The following is a 22746-nucleotide window of genomic DNA, read 5'->3' on the forward strand; positions in this document are numbered from 1 at the left end:
CACTCAAGGTCACCTTAGAACAGATAAAAGATCAATCAGTTATGTGACAAACAATTAAAAAGAGAAGTGACGAGGAGGCAACTGATTAACATGAGTAAGCCAGTTTAAAAATATATATTTTCAGGCGAGATTTGAAGGTGGCAATGAAAGAGGAGTGTCGAATGTCTACAAGCAGAGAGTTCCAGAGGTGGGGGGCTGACTGACTAAATGCTCTTGACCCCATGGTAACCAGGCGTGTAGGTGGGAGGATGAGCTGAATGGAGGAAGAAGACCTGAGATAATGGGAGGGTGTCTTGATATGAAGGAGATTGGTGAGATACAGAGGGGGAAGATTGTTGATGGCCTTAAATGTGAGGAGAAGGATCTTGTAGTGGATGCGATATTTAACGGGGAGCCAATGGAGTTGCTATAGGAAGTGTTATGTGACTAACAGAGGCGGTTCCAGTAATGACACGGGCCGCAGTGTTTTGAACCAGTTGTAGTTTATGGATGGACTTGTCAGGTAAACCAAAGAGTAGAGAATTACAGTAGTCCAAAGGGGATGTGACCAGGGTGTGAACCAGAATTTCAGCACTGCTGAGGGAGAGAGATGGGCGTAGGCGAGAGATATTGCGTAGATGGAAGTATGCTGACCGAGTGACATTATTGATATGGGACATGAATGATAAGGTGCTATCCAGGATGACACCCAGACTCTTGACCTGGGGAGAAGGGGAACCGGATGAATTGTCAATGGAGATAGAAAAGTAATTTATTTTAGAGAGGGTGGAATTTGTACCAATAAGGAGGAGTTCGGTTTTATCACTATTTAGTTTGAGAAAGTTATGGGAGAACCAGGATCTGATTTCCTGAAGGCAATCAGAGAGGGAGGAGGGAGGGGGAGACATGGTGGGTTTGGTGGACAGATAGAGCAGGGTGTCATCTGCATAGCAATGGAATTGAATATTATATTTACGGAAAAATTGGCCAAGAGGGAGGAGGTAGATGATAAACAGGAGGGGTTCGAGGACAGAACCTTGGGGTACACAAGAGGAGAGGGGGGAAGAATGAGATCTGAATGTTTTGAGTTGTAAAAACTGAATACGGCCAGAGAGATAAGATTTAAACCAGTCCAGGGGTGTACCAAATACTCCAAGGGAGGTCAGTAGGTTGATGAAGATGGCATGAGAGATTGTGTCAAAAGCCGCACTGTCACACACCAGAGCAGCAGAGTAGATCCAGGATATGGCCTTTTGAATGTGTGGGAAAATCAATAAACTGCTGCACATCAAAACTGTCCAGGCATGATATGAAGTCTTTTGTAAGGTAGTTGTTACCTTTGTCAATATGAACATTAAAGTCACCAAGGATAATGACAATAGGGGAGAGGGATAAAATGAAAGTGAGGAAGGCATAAAATTCATTGATGAATTCTGAATTCGGCTTAAGTGGACGGTAAACAGTGGCTACAGTGATAGGAGACGGACCATTCAGTTGTATGACAAGGGACTCAAATGACAGGCGAGACTTTCCAGCCCTTGCGATAGATTAGCGCGAGACCACCACCGCGACCGGTCATGCAGGGTTGACAGTGTTAACTTTAGCTGACCTGGCTAGGTTAGCTAGCACATCATGGTCTATTGTCCTGCTGGATGTTCTCGGTTGACGGCGAAATGAAGACCAGAAGGAGTTAATAGTGGTGGATTCATCGATGTTGAAGCTCTGTCGGGACCAACGATGAAGATATCTCCGGCGAGGTAAACGAATGTCGTCCGGACCAAGGTGCAGTGACGATTGTAGGATTGCTGGGGCAGGCGGATTGAAGCGGAGTTTGAGAAGCTCATCAGCCGAGTATTGTATCAGGGCCGATGAGGGGCTTATAAGAGACAGCACAGCGGTCCATATGAGTATATGTCCCGTGACCCACATTCTGGGTCACGGGACAGGGCAGAGAAGAGAGGCAGGAGTAGCAGGCTGTGACCGGTCAAACAGTGAGAGCCAGGGCGTCAAACAGGTAAACGGCCCGCGGTAGGAGCCACTAACCGCCTATCAGACAGTACAACACAGCTTCAATATATCAGCAGGGCAATGGACAGTAAGGTAATGATCGTCACCTAATTCAAGTTTAATTAGAGTTTCTCAAAAAGTATGTTTAAACAACCGGAGAGCAGCAGCAGCAAATCGCCCCAAAGCTTATGACCATAGGTGAAGATGAGGACGTAGATCGACCGGTAAATTGAGAGCTTTGCCTTCCGGCTCAGCTCCTTCTTCACCACAACGGATCGATACAGGGTCCCCATCACTGCAGACGCCGCACTGATCCGCACTGGCCTGTCAATTTCATGATTCACTCTTCCTTCACTAGTGAAGAAGACTTTGAGGTACTTGAATTTCTCCCCTTGGGCCAACATCTACTCCCCAACCCGGAGATGAGACTCCACCCTTTTCCGGGCGAGAACCATTGACTCGGACTTGGAGGTACTGATTCTCATCACAGTCGCTTCACACTCAGCTGCGAATCGATCCAGTGAGAGCGGAAGATCTTGACCAGATGAAGCTTTCAGAACCACATCATCTGCAAAAAGCAGAAACCTAATCCTACAGTCACCAAACCGGATCCTCTCAACGCCCTGACTTTGCCTAAAAATTCTGTACATAAAAGTTATGAACAGAATTGGTGACAAAGGACAGCCATGGCTGAGTCTAACCCCCTCACTAGAAACGGGTCCGACTTATTGCCGGCAATGTGAACCAAGCTCTCACACCGATCATATATGGAGCGGACCATCACAGTCAGACGGTCCGATAACCGATACTCCCTACAGGACTTCCCGAGGTCGAAAGCCTTCTCCTTGTCCACAAAGCACAATTAGACTGGTTGGACAAACTCCCACACATGCTCAAGGACCCTGCCGAGAGTATCGAGCTGGCCCACAGTTCCACTACCAAGATGAAAACGTCTATGTATGATGACGTTTGCGCGTGACGTCGATAGTTGAAACGGAAGTATTCGGACACATTGTATCTCAATACAAACAGCTCTGTTTTCATCGCAAAATTCCACAGTATTCTGGACATCTGTGTTGGTGAATCTTTTGCAATTTGTTTAATGAACAATGAGACTGCAAAGAAGAAAGTTGTAGGTGGGATCGGTGTATTAGCGGCGGACTACAGCAACACAACCAGGAGGACTTTGAGATGGATAGCAGACGCGCTAGCCGCCGACCTCACCTTGACTTCCTCCGTCTCCGGGCCGCCGACCGCATCGGTGATCGGGTGAAGTCCTTCGTCGTACCGTCGATCGCTGAAACGCAGGTGAGCACGGGTCGTGATGAGCAGATGAGAGCTGGCGTAGGTGCAGAGCTAATGTTTTTAGCATAGCTCTGTCGAGGTTCCGTAGCTAAGTTAGCTTCAATGGCGTCGTTAGCAACAGCATTGCTAAGCTCCGCCAAGCTGGAAAGCATTAACCGTGTAGTTACATGTCCAGAGTTTGGTAGTATTGTTGATCTTCTGTCTATCCTTCCAGTCAGGGGCTTATTTGTTTTGTTTCTATCTGCATTTAAGCACGATGCTATCACGTTAGCTCAGTAGCTAAAGTGCTTCACCGATGTATTGTCGTGGAGATAAAAGTCACTGTGAATGTCCATTTTGCATTCTCGACTCTGATTTTCAAGAGGATATAGTATCCGAGGTGGTTTAAAATACAAATCCGTGATCCACAATAGAAAAAGGAGAAAGTGTGGAATCCAATGAACGCTTGTACCTAATTTACGGTCAGAGCGAAAAAAAATACGTCCTGCACTGCACGCTAGTCCTTCACTTTCATGTTCCTCATCCACAAATCTTTCATCCTCGCTCAAATTAATGGGGTAATCGTCGCTTTCTCGGTCCGAATCTCTCTCGCTGCATTGAAAACAATAGGAAAATGTGAGAAGCCCTTCCTCCGGTGACGTCACGCTACTTCTGGTAGGGGCAAGGCTTTTTTTTATCAGAGACCAAAAGTTGCGAACTTTATCGTCGTTGTTCTATACTAAATCCTTTCAGCAAAAATATGGCAATATCGCGAAATGATCAAGTATGACACATAGAGTGGATCTGCTATCCCCGTTTAAATAAATAAAAAATCATTTCAGTAGGCCTTTAAGTCCCCACTCAATGTCCTTTCCCTCCCATTCCATCTTGACAAAGTCGCCAGGAAACATTGTGGCACGTACCTCCCGATGACGTAGCAGGCTGAGCACACAAGCAGCGCAGTATGCGCACACAAGCAGCGGCAGTATGCGCACACAAGCAGCGGCAGTATGCGCAAAGTTTTACTTCTGACACCAATTGTAGCGTCCAATAGAAGTGCACACCAAGTCTGACGCTCTTTTTAAACTTTTATTGAGCAACCTATACTAACACAGCTCAACTTATCTCGTTCCTTCCACACGCACGTCTATCCTCACTCCTCATTTCCGCAACTCAAGAACACAACGTCAACTTCAGCAGGACGTTACACTATATTCTTTAAACACAGCAACATGTGTACCACAAATTAAGCACACGGCTTTACCTTTAATTTCTGTAAAGAAATACTTGGCAGTCCATGTCTTGTTGAAAACACGCCATTCGTCATCAACTTTTCTCTTTTTAGCGTCTCGGGGATAACAGTGCATCACTTGTCGCTGTGCGCCTTCACTCACAGGTTACACACGGACATACGCCCATAAATAACACTTTTCAAAATAAAAGCAGCACAGTTGTATTGCACGCACGACATAGATGATTTTTAAATTTATTTTGTAACTTGTGATTGCCGCTGCGTGCACTAGCATACGTCCACACGGAAGTAATACAAATAACGCTTTTCAAAACAAAAGCAGCACCGTTGTATTGCACACTCGAAATAGATACTTTTTAAAATGTATTTTGTAATTTATGATTGGCCTCACACGGGCCGGACAGGGACGTACAAAGGGCCGGATGTGGCCCGCGGGCCGCAGAATGCCCAGGTCTGCTCTATGCGCTGGTCCTCATTGGAAACGTGGTCTTCCTTCAGGCAAAAGACTACCGCTTTGACTCTCTTTTAAAACAACCCGTTTTGACAGGCAGAGTGGTTAGATGCAATGAACTACTCCTCACCACGCCCCTTTAAGCTGTATTGCCAACTGCTCAGTGAACATTCGTCCCCATCCCGTCAACCATCTTTCATAGTTTTTTAACTTTCTTGCTTTTATCTGACCTTATTAACATCGGTGATTTCGAGCAGCCATCTGTTTTGAGTGACATTCATCACAACACAACATCGCAGATGATATAGCGGGACCAGCGGGCTCACCGTTTTGTCGGCTCAAGGAGGAAACGATGCGGGCGGAGAGAGAAAGGAAGGATGCCAGGCTGCAAATCTGGTACGATACGTTGGTTGAGGTTATAGGCCTACTGAAATGAATTTTTTTTATTTAAACGGGGATAACAGATCCATTCTATGTGTCATACTTGATCATTTTGCGATATTGCCATATTTTTGCTGAAAGGATTTAGTATAGAACAACGTCGATAAAGTTCGCAACTTTTGGTCTCTGATAAAAAAAAGCCTTGCCCCTACCGGAAGTAGCGTGACGTTGTCAGTTGTTCACTTCCTCATATTTTCCTATTGTTTTCAACGCAACTAGAGCTATTCGGACCGAGAAATTGACGATTACCCCATTAATTTGAGCGAGGATAAAAGATTCGTGGATGAGGAACGTTAGAGTGACGGACTAGAATGCAGTGAAATACATATCTTTTTTCGCTCTGACCGTAACTTAGGTACAAGCTGGCTCATTGGATTCCACACTCTCTCCTTTTTCTATTGTGGATCACGGATTTGTATTTTAAACCACCTCGGATACTATATCCTCTTGAAAATGAGAGTCAAGAACGCGAAATGGACATTCACAGTGACTTTTATCTCCACGACAATACATCGACGAAGCTCTTTAGCATGAGCTAACGTGATAGCATCTGTCTCAAATGCAGATAGAAACAAAATAAATAAATCCCTGACTGGAAGGATAGACAGAAGATCAACAATACTATTAAACCATGTACACGTAACTACACGGTTAATAATTCTCAGCCTGGCAAAGCTTAACAATGCTGTTGCTAACGACGCTAAGGCTAACTTAGCAACCGGGCCTCACAGAGCTATGATAAAAACATTAGCGCTCCACCTACGCCAGCCAGCCCTCATCTGCTCATCAACACCCGTGCTCACCTGCGTTCCAGCGATCGACGGCGCGACGAAGGACTTCACCCCAACACAGATGTGGTTGGCGGCTAGCATCGGCTGGCGCGTCTGCTATCCAAGTAAGTCCTTCTTGTTGTGTTGCTACAGCCAGCCGCTAATACACCGATCCCACCTACAACTTTCTTCTTTGCAATCTCCATTGTTCATTAAACAAATTGCAAAAGATTCACCAACACAGATGTCCAGAATACTGTGGAATTATGAAATGAAAACAGAGCTTTTTTGTATTGTATTCAATGGGGAAGCCATACTTCTGTTCCCCTGGCTACGTCACGCGCATACGTCATCCTCCAAAGGCTTTTTCAACCGGAAGTTTAGCGGGAAATTTAAAATTGCACTTTATAAGTTAACCCGGCTCCATTGGCATGTGTTGCAATGTTAAGATTTCATCATTGATATATCAATCAATCAGACTGCGTGGTCGGTAGTAGTGGGTTTCAGTAGGCCTTTAAATGTCTAGCAAGTCTGTATCTCTCCAATGTGAGATCCTGGACATATACAGTACATGTGTATAATGACAATAAAATAATCTTCTTTTGTATATCATGTTAATAATTCCACTGGACTGCTGCCAAAAACCACTTGTCAACATTAAGCTCAATTATACAGTAAACTACACTACCAGCTACAAACGCTAATATAATAACGGATTACATTACTAACTGCCAAACACAGTAAGCACTGATCCAATTACAAATAGTTTTTTGGAAAAGCATTATTTATTTTGCCGGAGGACGAGGACATTGTTGTCTTACATTGAAAGGCCATGCTACAGGGTGGTATTGGCATCAGAATTTCACAGTACGATATTATCACTGTATTAAGTCCACGGCACGATATTATTGACATTTATATTATTAGATCTAAAAAAAAAAAGACATAAAAATGCCATAGTGTGTAAAATGGCAGACATTTTTAGGATAAACACACTTACTATAATTGAAACCATAATGCTAACATGTTCATTCAAATTTTGGGATTCATGCAGGTCCCAAATACACATAAGCAGGTATACCATCAGGTTAGAAAAGTTGGTTTTGCAAACTAGAGCTGTAAATATTAAAGTCATTTTGACTGAATTAAAAAGTGCCATGTTTTTTTTTCCAGTTTTGTTGAATTTGCGTCCCTATTCCAAAGAACACCTCTTTTCCTGTAGACATTTTTACTTTTTAGTGCCCTTTCAGCGTTCCTCTTTATCCTTTTTTTTTCTTTTTTCGGACGGACGGGGAAGGGGGTAGGTGGGTGTAAGGAACAGTGTAATCACGTCTCCACTTCATCACAACATGGGGGGTGGGGGCAATAGACTACAGACTGTGTGTGGTGAAGTAGGCCGGCTTCGTCGCATGAAGGAGCCTACAATTTTTGGTTGTGATTTCCGCTCCATTTGCTGAATGGCGATATACGATATATATCTCTATATTTTTTCCGTAAAGTAAAAACAAAAGACAAAACAGTCGTAGGTACCTGAGATACTAAGTATGTCATTATTATGAGTTAGTAAGTCAATATTTTGACTTAGTAATTTACTAATTCAAAATAATGACAAAATAATGACTTACTAAGTCAAAATAATGACAAAATAATGACTTACTAAGTCAAACTAATGAATTACTGTAAGTAAGCGTTTGCAATAAGCGTTTGAAAAAAAGAGTTAAAAGGGGGGCCACACGCTGACATATGCTCAACTCATCATGCTTAATTTATTACAGCATTTGGGAAGCCTGTAGTTGATTTTTATTATGTAAATGTTATATTTTTATCAACATGTGATAGCAGGGACCCTGCCATTCAAAACTAGGCTGCTACATTACTAATGATTAATGTAACTATAGCTGAAAAAATAGTACAATAGCAGTAGGAGAGACTATTCATCCCTGAACACCGTGGAGTTCATGTAGGCTTTATGATGCAGTTACATTATTATATAAACTATCAGAGACAGCTTCAGGAAACTCTTCATTTAACATAATGTCGTTTTTTGCTGCTTCAACACAGCTCAATCAACACAGAAAAAAGTAAAGTGAAATAACTTAGTTGTTAACTGTAGGTCAATAATGCTTGTCTTTCTCTCAGACAGACAGGGCTTTGCTGTCCGTTTCATGTGGGGCGCACACACATGCGCACACGCGCACGCACACATACCGCACAGTGAGCTAACGTTACGCTAAAAGCGTAATTAGCCTTTACCTCAAGGACTGCGAGCGAGCTGAGCTGCCGCTCATGTTTCTAGAACGTCAACGGGCTCATAGTGATGTTACTAGCAGTTGAGTTGTAGAGGACTGGAGGTGTTTATTATAATTTGGGGAGAGTCCGCTGCCTTATGCTTACCTGCTAAACACCTTTCTGCTCACCCCACTGTCTCTCCTCTCTGCCTGCCTGTGTCGTAAGCACTGACTCCATGCGCTCTGAATACGCACTGCTGATTGGCTGTTACCGCTCTGCATGTAACCAATCAGATGGTTCTGTGGGTGGGACAATGCTGGGGTGCACCAGCAGCAGGCAGAGAGACGTACTGACAGGGGGCAGAACGAAGCGGAGCAGCTTGTTAAGACGTTAGTTTAGGCGGTGGCTCTTTGTTGTTAAGGCGGACGCCTTAACAACAAAGCGCTGAGGGAAACCTTGACCGTAGCTACGACTGTCACGTTGACCAAATTTGTGCAGCAACAAAACAACAATTTGCGTAGATGGTTTCAAAACTCAAAGCCCAGTTATAACTTGAAGTAATTACCATATTTTTCGGACTATAAGCTGCACTTAAAATATTTTCATTTTCTACAAAAACCAACAGTGTGCCTTAAAACCCGTTGTTTCGCAATATTATGCAAAACCAACTTTCTTACCTTCTGGTACCTGCTGATGTGTATTTGGGATCTGCATAAGTCCTGAAAATGTGCGTGCTCCCGCCTTTGTAGTCCGTGCCGACTCCATAGTCGATAAGCTTCTTCTTTTACTCGATTTTCTTGTTATGGGGCATTCATACTCCACTGTTGCCATTTCTAATATAAAGTAGCGTAAAGTTCCAACTTATATCCGTCAGTAGACTTGCTATGAAAGTATTTAAAACCACCGTTGTAGTGAGTTTACATAATTCACCCACGGAACTTTAGCTATTAGAGAGTTCCGGTCAGATGTTTTTTAAGGGACACATTACCGGCGTTGCTGTTGCACTAGTGAGCCACGGATGAGAAGATGCTGCTCTGTTAATGATTTAAGTAAAGTCTGAATGTCATTAAAACAGTTAGCTACATCTTTTGACACTTCTTTAACTCCCGTCCTTGCACACTATACCGGTACAACAAAGATGACGGGGAGAAGAGGCACGTTGAAGGTGAGCCATGTGAATAAGACCGGCCACAAAAGATCCTGAAACGACTGTCAGAAAGCAACTTGAAGATGGTCTGTAAAACATAATCTATGCAACACTTTGACCAAAGAACCCATTATATGTTATGTCGACATAATATGACTCCTTTTGTATGAAAATAGACCTGAATAATAGTCACATCATCGGCAGTGCGCTTTATAATCCGGTGCGCCCTATTGTCTGAAAAATACGGTACCCAGGATGAGTCAAAGTATTTCCACGTAGTGGCCGGGTGACAGCCACAGGAATGATGGTTGGAGGGTGTTCAGTGTTACTTGTGGGTACTGTAATACTGTAGCTTCTAATTAAAGTTAAAGTACCAATGATAGTCACACACACTAGGTATGGCGAAATTATTCTCTGCATTTGACCCATCATATGAGTGAAACAAATGTATAGAAAATTATAACAATAAATTAGTTTTGCAATATATAGTGCTTTTTTCTAGTGACTTAAACCGTGTGACCAACCGATAATTAATTCACTCCACATTCACACAGCTGCACAGGGGTCGACTGATGGAAATGTGGCTGCCAATTTGCACCAACAGCCTCTCCGAAAGCAACCAAAGAGTCGGCTACACTGGAAGCAAGGTGGGTGAATTGTCTTGCTCAAAGACACAGCGGGAAGGTGACTATATATGTTATTTCATGTTTACCGTATTTTTCGGACTATAAGTCGCTCCGGAGTATACGTCACACCGGCCGAAAATGCACAATAAAGAAGGAAAAAAACATATATACGTCGCACTGGAGTATAAGTCGCATTTTTGGGGGAAATTTATTTGATAAAATCCAACACCAATCTTAGACATTTGAAAGGCAATTTAAAATAAATAAAGAATAGTGAACAACAGCCTGAATAAGTGCACGCCATATGACGCACAAATAACCAACTGAGAACGTGCCTGGTATGTTAACGCAACACATGATGGCAAGAGTCATTCAAATAACTATAACATATAGAACATGCTATACGTTTACCAAACAATCTGTCACTCCTGATCGCTAAATCCGATGAAATCTTCCTCCCCGGTGTTGCCTCTGGTATGCGCCGCTAGCGTCCTTTCTTTCTGCTGCTCAATTGCCGTTCTCTGCTGCATATTTCACTACGTCCAGCTTGTAATCTGCAGTATATCATTTCCTTTTCGGTGCCATTTTCAGCCCTTCTCAGTTTTTATAAGTTACCGCCAATGTTGATGTGATCCATTTTAATAGCTACGGCAGTAGCATATAGCATATAGCAGTTAGCATCCTATGACCCACAATGCACTTCTGCCATGACCCTTCCCCGTCGAATTCTTATTGGTTGACGTGTGAGTGACTATTGCTGACGTGTGTGTGACGATGGCTGCCATTTGCTCATCATGAATCAATTTAAGTGGACCCCGACTTAAACAAGTTGAAAAACTCTTTTGGGTGTTACCATTTAGTGGTCAATTGAACGGAATATGTACTTCACTGTGCAATCTACTAATAAAAGTTTAAATCAATCAATCAATCAATGCTTCGTCTCTTACGCGAATTAAATACCGGTAAATAATATTATTTGATATTTTACGGTAATGTGTTAATAATTTCACACATAAATCGCTCCGGAGTATATGTCGCACCCACGGCCAAACTATGAAAAAAACTGCGATTTATAATCCGAAAAATACGGTAGTAGGCTCTCATTAAGTTGAAAAAACATATTTAAAAGGTCATAAAGAGCTTTTTTATTGCTTTAACAATGAAATTGATTTATTAATAATAATAAATCATTATATAACGGCCATGTCCGTTCCGAATGAACCGCGATAAATGAGGGATGCCTGTATTATTAGTTATCATTTTATTTAAATGGTTAAGTATTTAAATTATTGTTCGGCTTGAATGCTCCAAAATTCTGTAAAAAAAAAGTTTAAAAAAAATAAAACATTTCAATTTTCTGGTTCGGGCACCATTTAGGTACGAGTATATTTTTTTGGGACGCCACAATATGCTTCTGTTCTAGAGAATTGTGGCTTGCCATGATGTTCATGCATTAAATAATGACATTTTAAAAAGTTTAATTAATTAAATTTCTTCATTTTTTTTGACAGCCCTAATATTTATGTACACATTTTAACAGAGACGGTGTTGTTAAAATAGCTTAAAGTTTTATCCTCTCCATTCCATGTATGATCAGTAGTCAAGTTTTGACATGAGCATCATTTTAGATGAGGAATGCACCGCTGAGGCCTATACAAATACTAACAAGACATCTGATGCCATCAAACTGAATCACCGATAAAAAGCAAGAGTATTTTGCAAGCAACCAAAGAGGTATACCAAGAAATACATTTCTCTGAATTAATAACAAGTCTACTCGGTTCAACAGAAAGAAAGTGTATCTGGATCCTTGTTGACCACTTCAAAAATTGTGTCTTTAATGTTTTATTTTGAATGGACGCTGCTATGACTAAGAAGACACACTTGGAAAAAAGAATATCAATCAAACAGGTTGAACATACCACTGATGACTTTCAGCACAGGTCGGGTTCAGTGCCACTGCCTCCTCGCCAACCTGCTTTCCTAAGAGGAAAGAAATGGTTATGGCATTAACGTTATCTTTGCTATAGAGATAAAACACAGCTATAATCTAAAGAATCAACAAATCCTTCCAAAAGCATGTGGAAATCAATGGTGGAAAATTGCTTGGTGACACCAAAGTTGAAGCATTGGGTTTGAAACAATAACAACCCGTCACATCACTGGATCACTTGGTGAAGTAAGACTGCAACGTGCTTTGGCTTGTTTTTCTTCACTGGAATTGTGGCTTAAATTAGTGTCAACGATTAGACAGATCCTAAAAAGATGAAGATGAAGACGGAATTTTAATTATGTTGTTGGGACTTGTATTATTTGTCAGAGATGATTTGTTGAATTCTTTATTTGCCTGTTTGTATTTAACCTCAATTGTACAACGAAATCGGAATCGTACAAAAACCGAATCCATTTTTCTTATAAAAGTGAGTGAAGTGAAGTGAATTATATTTATATAGCGCTTTTTTCTAGTGACTCAAAGCGCTTTACATAGTGAAACCCAATATCTAAGTTACATTTAAACCAGTGTGGGTGGCACTGGGAGCAGGTGGGTAAAGTGTCTTGCCCAAGGACACAACGGCAGTGACTAGAATGGCGGAAGCGGGGATCGAACCTGCAACCCTCAAGTTGCTGGCACGGCCACTCTACCAACCGAGCTATACCGTCCCACAACATAAGATTATATACATTCAATAAATGCATTCCAGACATACATACATTTTTTTCTTATTTAGAAAATAATTAGTTTTACATACAGAAAAAAATTTGAAAAACAAGTCAATGATATATTAAATTAATAAATGCACAAATACATCACGTTTATCTTTATTGAAGACTTTTTTTTGGCGAAAACCGAAACATTAGCTTTCCTAATTTGTTCTTTGCCAGGATGGAGCAAATTGTTGATGTGGACTTCCCATACGTCCTGGCGAAATTTGCCTCACGAACGCCACCTTCATACAGTGGTACCTACTACCAAGCTTGTCACTCAAAATACTCATAATTTCAAACATCCCCACCCACTGAATGGAAATTAGGGATGTTCCAATCACGGATTTATGCTGCCGATTCCGATACCGATCATCTATTAGTAAGATCGACCAATACCAATACGATCACATGTATTAACTGTAGGTTTGTTGATGTATTTATGGTGAGTACTGTTGACTGTTTATTAATATCAACACCTATGCACGTGAAATATTTTTGCCCTTGTTCTTGTATTAGGTTTAACCATTTTGTTTAATATTTTTTGGTCGAAATCGAAAAATAACTGATTTCTTTTTTTTAAAATGAGAACTGAAGTTATGAAAATCAATTATTGTCTTAGCACTTCCACGAATCGGTCAAGCACCCCCTCAGCCCCGGTGGAAAAAAAAATCCTGGAGCCGTCCCTGGTCAGTGATCAGGTCAATGCTAGTGCAAAGATGAGTGATGTGTGAGGAGACTCCAACTAGAGTACTCAGTGGCAGATTTTACTTGAAAATATATCCTAGCAGGACTTTAGATAACTGTTACCAACTTATGGGCAAATAAATGACATGCATCAATGTAAAGAATTTAAAACTTGTTTGTGTATGACATTTTGAAAATAAAATTGCATATGTGTCAAAATATTGTGATTAATCAAATTTTTAAAAAAGCGTTGTTTGATAGCGGTAATTTTAAGCCAACTGTCCACCACAGTTTCAAAAGCACAGCTGCGTAGTGAAGTAACAACCAAAAGTAGGATAATGTTAGATTACCAGTTTCTGCAAGTTCCTTCTTTTCTTCTAGTGTGGAGCTGATATCATGAACATCGCAGTAAGCTCTGATTAGCCGCCAAAGAAATGTTGAGTTCTGTACAAACTACAAAAGGACAAATACGTAAAGTGACCGCAAACATTCCAAAGTGGACCAGGGGGGAAAAATTATCCTGCTGATTTAACATACCTCTTCTCGTCTTGCTGTTAGGATACAGAGGCTTTCCCTTTTTTCAGCTTCTGTCCCCTGATGCAAAGAGTCGATCGTTTCAAGTAGGTCCGCTAATTTGTTTGTTGTGTCCTGCCTTTCCTCCCATTGTTCATCATTGCTTTGCTCTTCTTCATCGGAGTCTGTCAGTGCGGTTATATACCTGAAGACAGACAACATATAGGCCTTCAGTTTGCTGTGAACAAGTGAAATTCAAAATCTAATTTTGGGATTAGAATTGTTCAAAACAGACCAACAGAAGCAATTTGTTCTCAGAAAGCTTTGTGCTAAATGTAACCGATACATATGGACATGTTAAATTATTGTCTAGTTCAGGCTGTTTCAATAGCATTTTCTGTGGTAAAATGTTGTGCATGGAGTACAGTGGGACCTCGAAAGACTACTTCGGTTGTACAATATATTATTCAATCAAAGTTTAGGGAACCCTTTCCAGTTTGATTCACTAGTGTGCATAGGACATCAGCACATGAAACAGTATACCTCAAGTTCAGCTAGTATCAAGCATTAGATGTGCCCACTTTGAGGCTTCTTTGTGTCATTTATTTAAAATAAAGTATACAACATTCAGTGGAAGGCTCAGACTCCCAAAATGCAACACGGAACGACACAGGATGTCCTTCATACCGACAGCCATCAGACTGTATAATGCATATGTACCTTGACTGCACTTAAATGTAAATGATAAATAATAATGATAAATGGGTTATACTTGTATAGCGCTTTTCTACCTTGAAGGTACTCAAAGCGCTTTGACAGTATTTCCACATTTACCCATTCACACACACATTCACACACTGATGGCGGGAGCTGCCATGCAAGGCGCTAACCAGCAGCCATCAGAGGCAAAGGGTGAAGTGTCTTGCCCAAGGACACAACGGACGTGACTAGGAAGGTAGAAGGTGGGAATTGAACCCCAGTAACCAGCAACACTCCTATTGCTGGCACAGCCACTCTACCAACTTCGCCACGCCGTAGAATATATAAATGTATATAAATATATAAATATAAATGTAGGATATATGTAGAATATATGTAGAATATATTTATATTATTTATATATTATATATATAATATATTAAATATATTATATTGTTTATTATTATTATTGTCTATTGTGAGCGAACTGTGGTGCTGAATTTCCCCCAGGGATCAATAAAGTACTTTCTATTCTATTCTATTCTAAAAAGAGCTGGAGAATACTTCAAAGCAGTCTGATTCCATCGTCACCATACATATCATTTGCTAGCAAAGTTAGGGTAGAGGAGTTCCCGTATTTTTCGGTCTATAAGCCGCTACTTTTTTTCCTCCGCTTTGAACCCTGCAGCTTATTAAAGGTTGCGGCTAATTTATGGATTTTTGTTGCTAACGGCCACAATGTTTTGTGTTCAACAAATTGTTTTCAACAGGCACTGAAAAAGTATGTTATTGCTTGTGCTATGGCACCATTTTTGTACAAGTTTCCTCACTGCAGGTGTTGCAGGTTGAAAATATACTTACTGTTCACTCCAAGCAATGTTTGTAAGTTTTACAATACAATTACAACTATTAATACTTACTAAACTGTCCCATGTGTGATTTCGGTAGGAGTATTTTATTGGATATTTGTACATGATATCATAATGTAATCAAGCTAGCTCTTTAGCATTAGCCAATATGCTAACAGGTTTAAGTGTCTGTGTTAGTATTATTAACTTACAACTGCATTTTTGTATTGTTTTCGGTTTAGTAAATTCACCAAAACGTCACCGTGTAGTTATTGAGTTTGTTGAGCTGATTGAATAGCTAGCTTCCGCAGTAAGTGGGTCCATTACGATGACTTCTGTTTTGTTTAATCAGCCGTTTAACTGCCGTGTTACAGGCACTGTTTGGAAACAATTAAGGTATGTAAATAAAACTTGACATCGTTTTTCGTACCGGTATATATCGGCTTATTGTCCAGTCTCAGAACAAGCTAGTCGGGTTACTTCTAGACCTCCACCCCAGATCCCACCTCACTCCTACCCACTTCTCTAAAGTGGGCTGGCTCAAGGTGGAGGACAGAGTTAAACAACTTGCACTGAGCCTAGTCTATAAAATCCGCTACACCTCCCTGATACCGAAGTACATGTCAAACTACTTCCTTAACATAAATGACCGCCATAGCCACAACACCAGGGGGTGCTCCACTAACCACGTTAAACCCAGATTCCGAACTAACAAAGGTCTTAACTCATTCTCTTTCTATGCCACGTCAATGTGGAATGCGCTCCCAACAGGTATAAAAGAAAGGGCATCTCTATCCTCCTTCAAAACCGCAATAAAAGTTCACCTCCAGGCAGCTACAACCCAAAACTAACACCCTCCCCGGATTGCTAATAATCAAATGTAAACAATCAAATGCAGATACTTTTTCTTTTTCTTATGCCTTCTGATCTCTTTCTCTCTCTCTCTCTCTCCTCTCTCTCTCTATGTCCACTACTTGATGTCCATATCCTCCCCCCACCCTCCACACCCCTGATTGTAAATAATGTAAATAATTCAATGTGATTATCTTATGTGATGACTGTATTATGATGATAGTATATATGATAGTATATATCTGTATCATGAATCAATTTAAGTGGACCCCGACTTAAACAAGTTGAAAAACTTATTCGGGTGTTACCATTTAGTGGTCAATTGTACGGAATATGTACTTCACTGTGCAACCTACTAATAAAAGTCTCAATCAATCAATCAATCAATCAGTACGGCTAATTTTTGTAAAAATATTTATTTCTACTACAATTTGATGGGGGCGGCTTAAATACCGGTGCACTCTATAGCCCGGAATGTACAGTAGTTGTTTTTACATATTGCTGTTAAAAGTGGTTAATTTGTTTTTACACCTGCAACGTTGTAAATGTTACTAACAAAGGCCTGTGCAGTTAAAAAGGATTCATAATGGCACAAAAATAGTCCAGTTTTGATTGTGTTTATTTCCAATGGGAACATTTTTTTTAGGAAATTAACACATTTGAGGTAGACTAGTGTAACAGTAGTAGTTTATCCCACGCAGTCAAGCTTTCCGCAGCGACCAAAAATCCCCACTCATTAAGAGTTACGTAAAGCAGCCCTAGCCATTGAGCTAAAAGTCTTGGGATATCAACTAATTGTGCAGCACAGCTCTGACAGTGTCAGTGATCGAGGGTTACACAGCGAACTACGGCACAGTCACACTAGCTGGCCCCCGTTACACTAGTGTCCCAGAAAATATTGTTGATATCTCTAACTTGTCTGCAGAATTGATTAAGTTAATGAATAAGTGCAGTGAGTGTGTGTGCTAATGTGCACATTTAGAATAGTCTATTAAAATATTATGGGTTTTTTTTCACGCGAACCAAAGACACAGTTTGTACATTTAAGTCTATACAGTATTTTGTAGAGAACCTAATAATAAACAGAGACTTTGATCTGTAGTGGTTCATGTAGCTTAGAGGTGTCCAAAGATTTTCTAGAGAGGGCCACATAGAGAAAAATTGAAGGATGCGAGGGCCACTTTTATACATTTTGTATATGAAAAATTCTCAAACCAAAACAATGTAGGTGAACATATGCTAACATTTGAAAAACACTTCTACATCTTAGCTTTGTGTTACAGATAACAAATCAATAAAATCATTCATGATTATTTAAATGATTTTATTTGTATTTATGTTAACTGTGCTTGAAAGCAAGCTTGTATTTACGAATATTGCTATTATACCGTCAACTGAAACGCTTTTGAGGGCTTTAGTACACTCAAAAACATATCATGTCTCACATGAAATGTGTACAATTTTTCATCATAAACACAGAAATCATCAAAGACCTTATGCAGTAAGATGCTCAGGTTGTCGGCCATTTTGGTTTTCAGGTCCCATTTTTGGGGGATTTGGTCCCGTTTAATTTTTCAGAGTTTTTTGTTCTATTTTGGGACCTGTTTAGTTTGTCTATAGCAGGGGTCGGCAACCCAAAATGTTGAAAGAGCCATATTGGACCAAAAATACAAAAACAAATCTGTCTGGAGCCGCAAAAAATTAAAAGCCATATTACATACAGATAGTGTGTCATGAGATATAAATTTAATTAAGACGACTTAAAGGAAACTAAATGACCTCAAATATACCTACAAATGAGGCATAATGCTGCAATATGTACATATAGCTAGCCTAAATAGCATGTTAGCATCGATTAGCTTGCAGTCATGCACTGACCAAATATGTCTGACTAGCACTCCTCAAGTCAATAACATCAACAAAACTCACCTTTGTGCCTTCACGCACAACGTTAAAAGTTTGGTGGACAGAATGAGACAGAAAAAGAAGTGGCATAAAACACGTCCTAGAAAGTCGGAGAAAGTTATACTTGTAAACAAACTACGGTGAGTTCAAGGACCGCCAAAATTAGTAGGACAAAACGGCGCTCGCCAAATACTCGAATCAGTGAAGCATGTTTAATATAAACAGTGTGCTTTATAACAATTAGGGAGGTTTGCGTCATGTTTGTCCTCCTACGGAAACCATATTAAAACAAAAACTTTTTTTTTCCCCTCATCTTTTTCCATTTTTCATACATTTTTAAAAAAGCTCCTGAGAGCCACTAGGGCAACGCTAAAGAGCCGCATGCGGCTCTAGAGCCGCGGGTTGCCGACCCCTGGTCTATAGAATGTGTCGCGGGCCAATAAAAACCGTGCTGCAAGCCGCAAATGGGTCCCGGGCCGTACTTTGGACACCCCTGATGTAGGTTATGTAAATTATTTACGTCACCTGCATGAACCACTTGCATTAAGATGACATCATTTTGACTACAATGACATAAGACAACTAACAAAGACCTGACTAAGTTGAAGTACTCAACACAAATACAATAACATTGCCTATGCCAAATTCAACACTACTAAGCAATACATTGTATTCATTCATCATCTCCGATAAGTTATTGCACTTTTTATTCTTACTTATTCTCATATTCATTTTCTGTTATTAACAGTTTTACTTTTATACATTTTTAATAAAATGTGTACTTAAATGTATTTAATAATTTTGATTTGTATTTTTACTTTTACGTTTGTATTCATTGTTCCTTAATATTGCACAACTAGATATTCATAACAATTTTTTCAATCCTTAATTACGGAGTGTTGTGTTTTTGTATCACATTCCTTTCTTTTCACACAAGTGAACAAAATTGAATGACAAAATGTAAGCAAAGAAAATATTGTCAACATGTAAACACGTACAAGTTATGTGAATGTGAACCTTAGAGGGGTCATGTTATGAATTTGTTTCTAGATTTAAAACACTTCCTTGTGGTCTACATAACATGTATTGTTATTTATTTGAGCAAAAGTTTACATAGATTATGTTTTACAGTCCATTCTCTTCAGGATGCGGTGTTTTGCGGCCGGTCTTTATTACGTGCCTCCTCTTTACCTGTGCCTCGTTGGATTTTTTAACGCTTCCATATTGAGTTTACTGACAGGTATAAGTTAGAACTACATGTTACTTTATATTGTATTACAATTTGCATCAGTGGAGGATGCATGTGCATGCACAAGACAGTCTGTCCTACAACAAGAGGATAGGATTTGTGTTTGATTGTGGTTTGTTGTAACATATTCTCAGGGCATTCAATCGATCGCAACTGGACTGTTTGTTTTGTCTTAGAAGACGTTTCGCCTCTTATCCGAGTAGGCTTCATCAGTTCATGCTCATAGACTTAGATTGGTCAGATCTAGTCTTAGACTTGGATTGGTCAGAACTCGTCTAGCCACTGGTGACAATACCTCAGTAGGCTTCATCAGTTCATGCTCATAGACTTAGATTGGTCAGATCAAGTCTAGCGGCTGGTGCCAAAACCCCAAATATTTATACTCAAAAACCAGTAGGGTGTGCCTTGGCAATGATGGTTTCCGCCTATCTGAGGCCTTGTTTACACTAAGACAGATAAGGTTATCCAGGGTAAATCACACCTAACCTTATCCGTGTCCACACACAACAATGCCACCGTTTAAGACCCCGCCCCCCTCCGTCCGCCGGCGCAACGCGACCTAGTACGCATGCGCGAAAAAAGAAAAAAAAGCGTCCATCTGCTCCAAGCTCTCCAGTCGATGACTTCACTGTGGAGTTTTTTAAAAGAGCTATGTTGTAAATAGGTTGCTGTGCATTTTACATTTGTTTGCTGTGTTTTGTGTGCAAGTTTTTAAATTAAAATGTATCTCCTTTGAACAATATCCAGTGTTGTGGTATTTCAATTAACTAGAATCCAGTGTGCTGTGGGGCCCTATTGTAGTGAATCACACCTGAGCCATCATAAGTTAATCAAATCTTTAATCGACATGAGAAAGTAGACAATGCGATACACTGTTTGGGACACGGGGGGATGGTTCCATCTTTCAGCTGCGCGCTAATGGCGGAGTTAGTGAAGATGCGGGCATCACGCACACTGCCTGGCCATTTCACAGTCACATCCATAAAGCAATAATTGTAGTCACACACTGCCTATCACGATCACATCCACGGGAGGAAGGGACCAAGTTTTCCGGTAAGCAGAATCACAGCTGACTGTTCGAAAGTTCTCTTGCCGTCTGAGATGCGTAGTATCCGAAATAGCTGCAATCGCCCGTTGCCTTCTCTTAAGGTATTCATGTGTGATTTCCAAAAGCGCCTGTACATGTAGAAGAAGGAGAAACATGGGCATGTCTGCATGATCTGCTTCCATTGTGGTTATGATGCTGGCTGTGGTGCATTCTTTCTGATGTCACTTCCTGTGTGGGGCGCGGACTTTCTGGAGTCCCTTCCTGTGTGGGCGCCATCTTTCTGGCGTCACTTCCTCTCCGAACTCACTTTGTAAACGTTCAATGAGTCCATACAAAGCTAAGTGCCGGAGATTCAAGAAATTCACGGCTGACTTACCCGTGTAAAAATTTGTGCAAAGAGGGGGACCTTAAACAATGGTTAAGGTGGCTGAAACGGGGCTTAGGCTAAATCATTATTCGTTTAAGGGGTTAAACGCAGCACGGTGGGAGAGGGGTTAGTGCATCTGCCTCACAATACGAAGGTCCTGAGTAGTCCTGGGTTCAATCCCGGGCTCGGGATCTTTCTGTGTGGAGTTTGCATGTCCTCCCCGTGACTGCGTGGGTTTCCTCCGGGTACTCCGGCTTCCTCCCACCTCCAAAGACATGCACCTGGGGATATGTTGATTGGCAACACTAAATTGGCCCTAGTGTGTGAATGTGGGTGTGAATGTTGTCTGTCTATCTGTGTTGGCCCTGTGATGAGGTGGCGACTTGTCCGGGGTGTACCCCGCCTTCCGCCCGATTGTAGCTGAGATAGGCTCTAGCGCCCCCCGCGACCCCGAAGGGAATAAGCGGTAGAAAATGGATGGATGGATGGGGTTAAACGACATAGTGTAGATATGGCTTTAGTGAGAAAACAACTGTTTTGATGCAAATGAGCAGTCGTACTGTCAAAGCCAAGGACAGTTGTTGAAGTGTTATGTCCCCTCGTTAGCTTTCAAGTATTGTGTGGTAGAACGATCGCTGTGGATCGCCTACTACCAGTCCAAAATAGTCTGAATCCCCCATGTTAGCATTCCATTCAGTTGTGAACAAATTGCACAAATGGCATTCTGGTCACCATCTGTGACCAGAATGTTTCTAACTCCTGTTATTTGTTGGAGGCTAAATTGCAGTCTTTTAGAAATGGTTGAAAGGACAGTGTTGTATGAGGAGATAGGTGGTGCTTTGAAGTCTAAGACTAGATCTGACCAATCTAAGTCTATGAGCATGAACTGGTGAAGCCTACTCGGATGAAAGGCGAAATGTCTTCTAAGACAAACCAAACAGTCCAGTTGTGATCGATTGAATGCCCTGAGATTACAATGACTTGGATGAATAAGAACATTCATAGACCTGTTGTAATGTATGTTTCATGTTTTTCTGTATGTGTGTTACAACCTCCTTGTATCTGCACTGCAATCACAAAATGTCCCCATTGTGAGATACATAAAGTATTGAAAAGTTGGTTTTGCATGATAGGTCCCCTTTATTGTTCCTAAATGTGACATAATAAGCATGTCTGAAAGAAATAACCCATACCGTACCATGCCCTATGGTTTTATAGTCATTGTAACAACACCCACCAACTAAATTACAAACCTGTCTTTTAATTGTTGTAGATACATTTTTTAATTTCTGATTTGGGACGGCGTGGCGAAGTTGGTAGAGTGGCTGTGCCAGCAATCGGAGTGTTGCTGGTTACTGGGGTTCAATTCCCACCTTCTACCTTCCTAGTCACGTCCGTTGTGTCCTTGGGCAAGACACTTCACCCTTTGCCTCTGATGGCTGCTGGTTAGCGCCTTGCATGGCAGCTCAGCCATCAGTGTGTGAACGTGTGTGTGAATGGGTAAATGTGGAAATACTGTCAAAGCGCTTTGAGTACCTTGAAGGTAGAAAAGCGCTATACAAGTACAACCCATTTATCATGTATCATTTTCATCAGTAATGATGGCAACATCCGCTCTTCTAAGCATTGCATTAAAACATAATAATAATGAGTTTCAATTGTCAATGTAGTGTTTGTTCATTAATAATA

General features: G+C 40.9%; 1 protein-coding gene across 1 annotated transcript in view; it reads right to left on the minus strand.

Moving 5' to 3' along the window:
- The window catches only part of LOC133657425 (regulator of microtubule dynamics protein 2), a 113886-nt gene that overhangs the window by 43408 nt on the left and 47732 nt on the right, over positions 1 to 22746 (minus strand). Inside the window, 3 exon segments of the mRNA XM_062058741.1 lie at positions 12109 to 12169; positions 13927 to 14029; positions 14114 to 14294. Coding sequence (XP_061914725.1) covers positions 12109 to 12169; positions 13927 to 14029; positions 14114 to 14294 — 345 coding nt within the window.

This window comes from Entelurus aequoreus, linkage group LG09, assembly GCF_033978785.1.
Source record: "Entelurus aequoreus isolate RoL-2023_Sb linkage group LG09, RoL_Eaeq_v1.1, whole genome shotgun sequence".
In the NCBI taxonomy this organism is placed as follows: Eukaryota; Metazoa; Chordata; class Actinopteri; order Syngnathiformes; family Syngnathidae; genus Entelurus; species Entelurus aequoreus.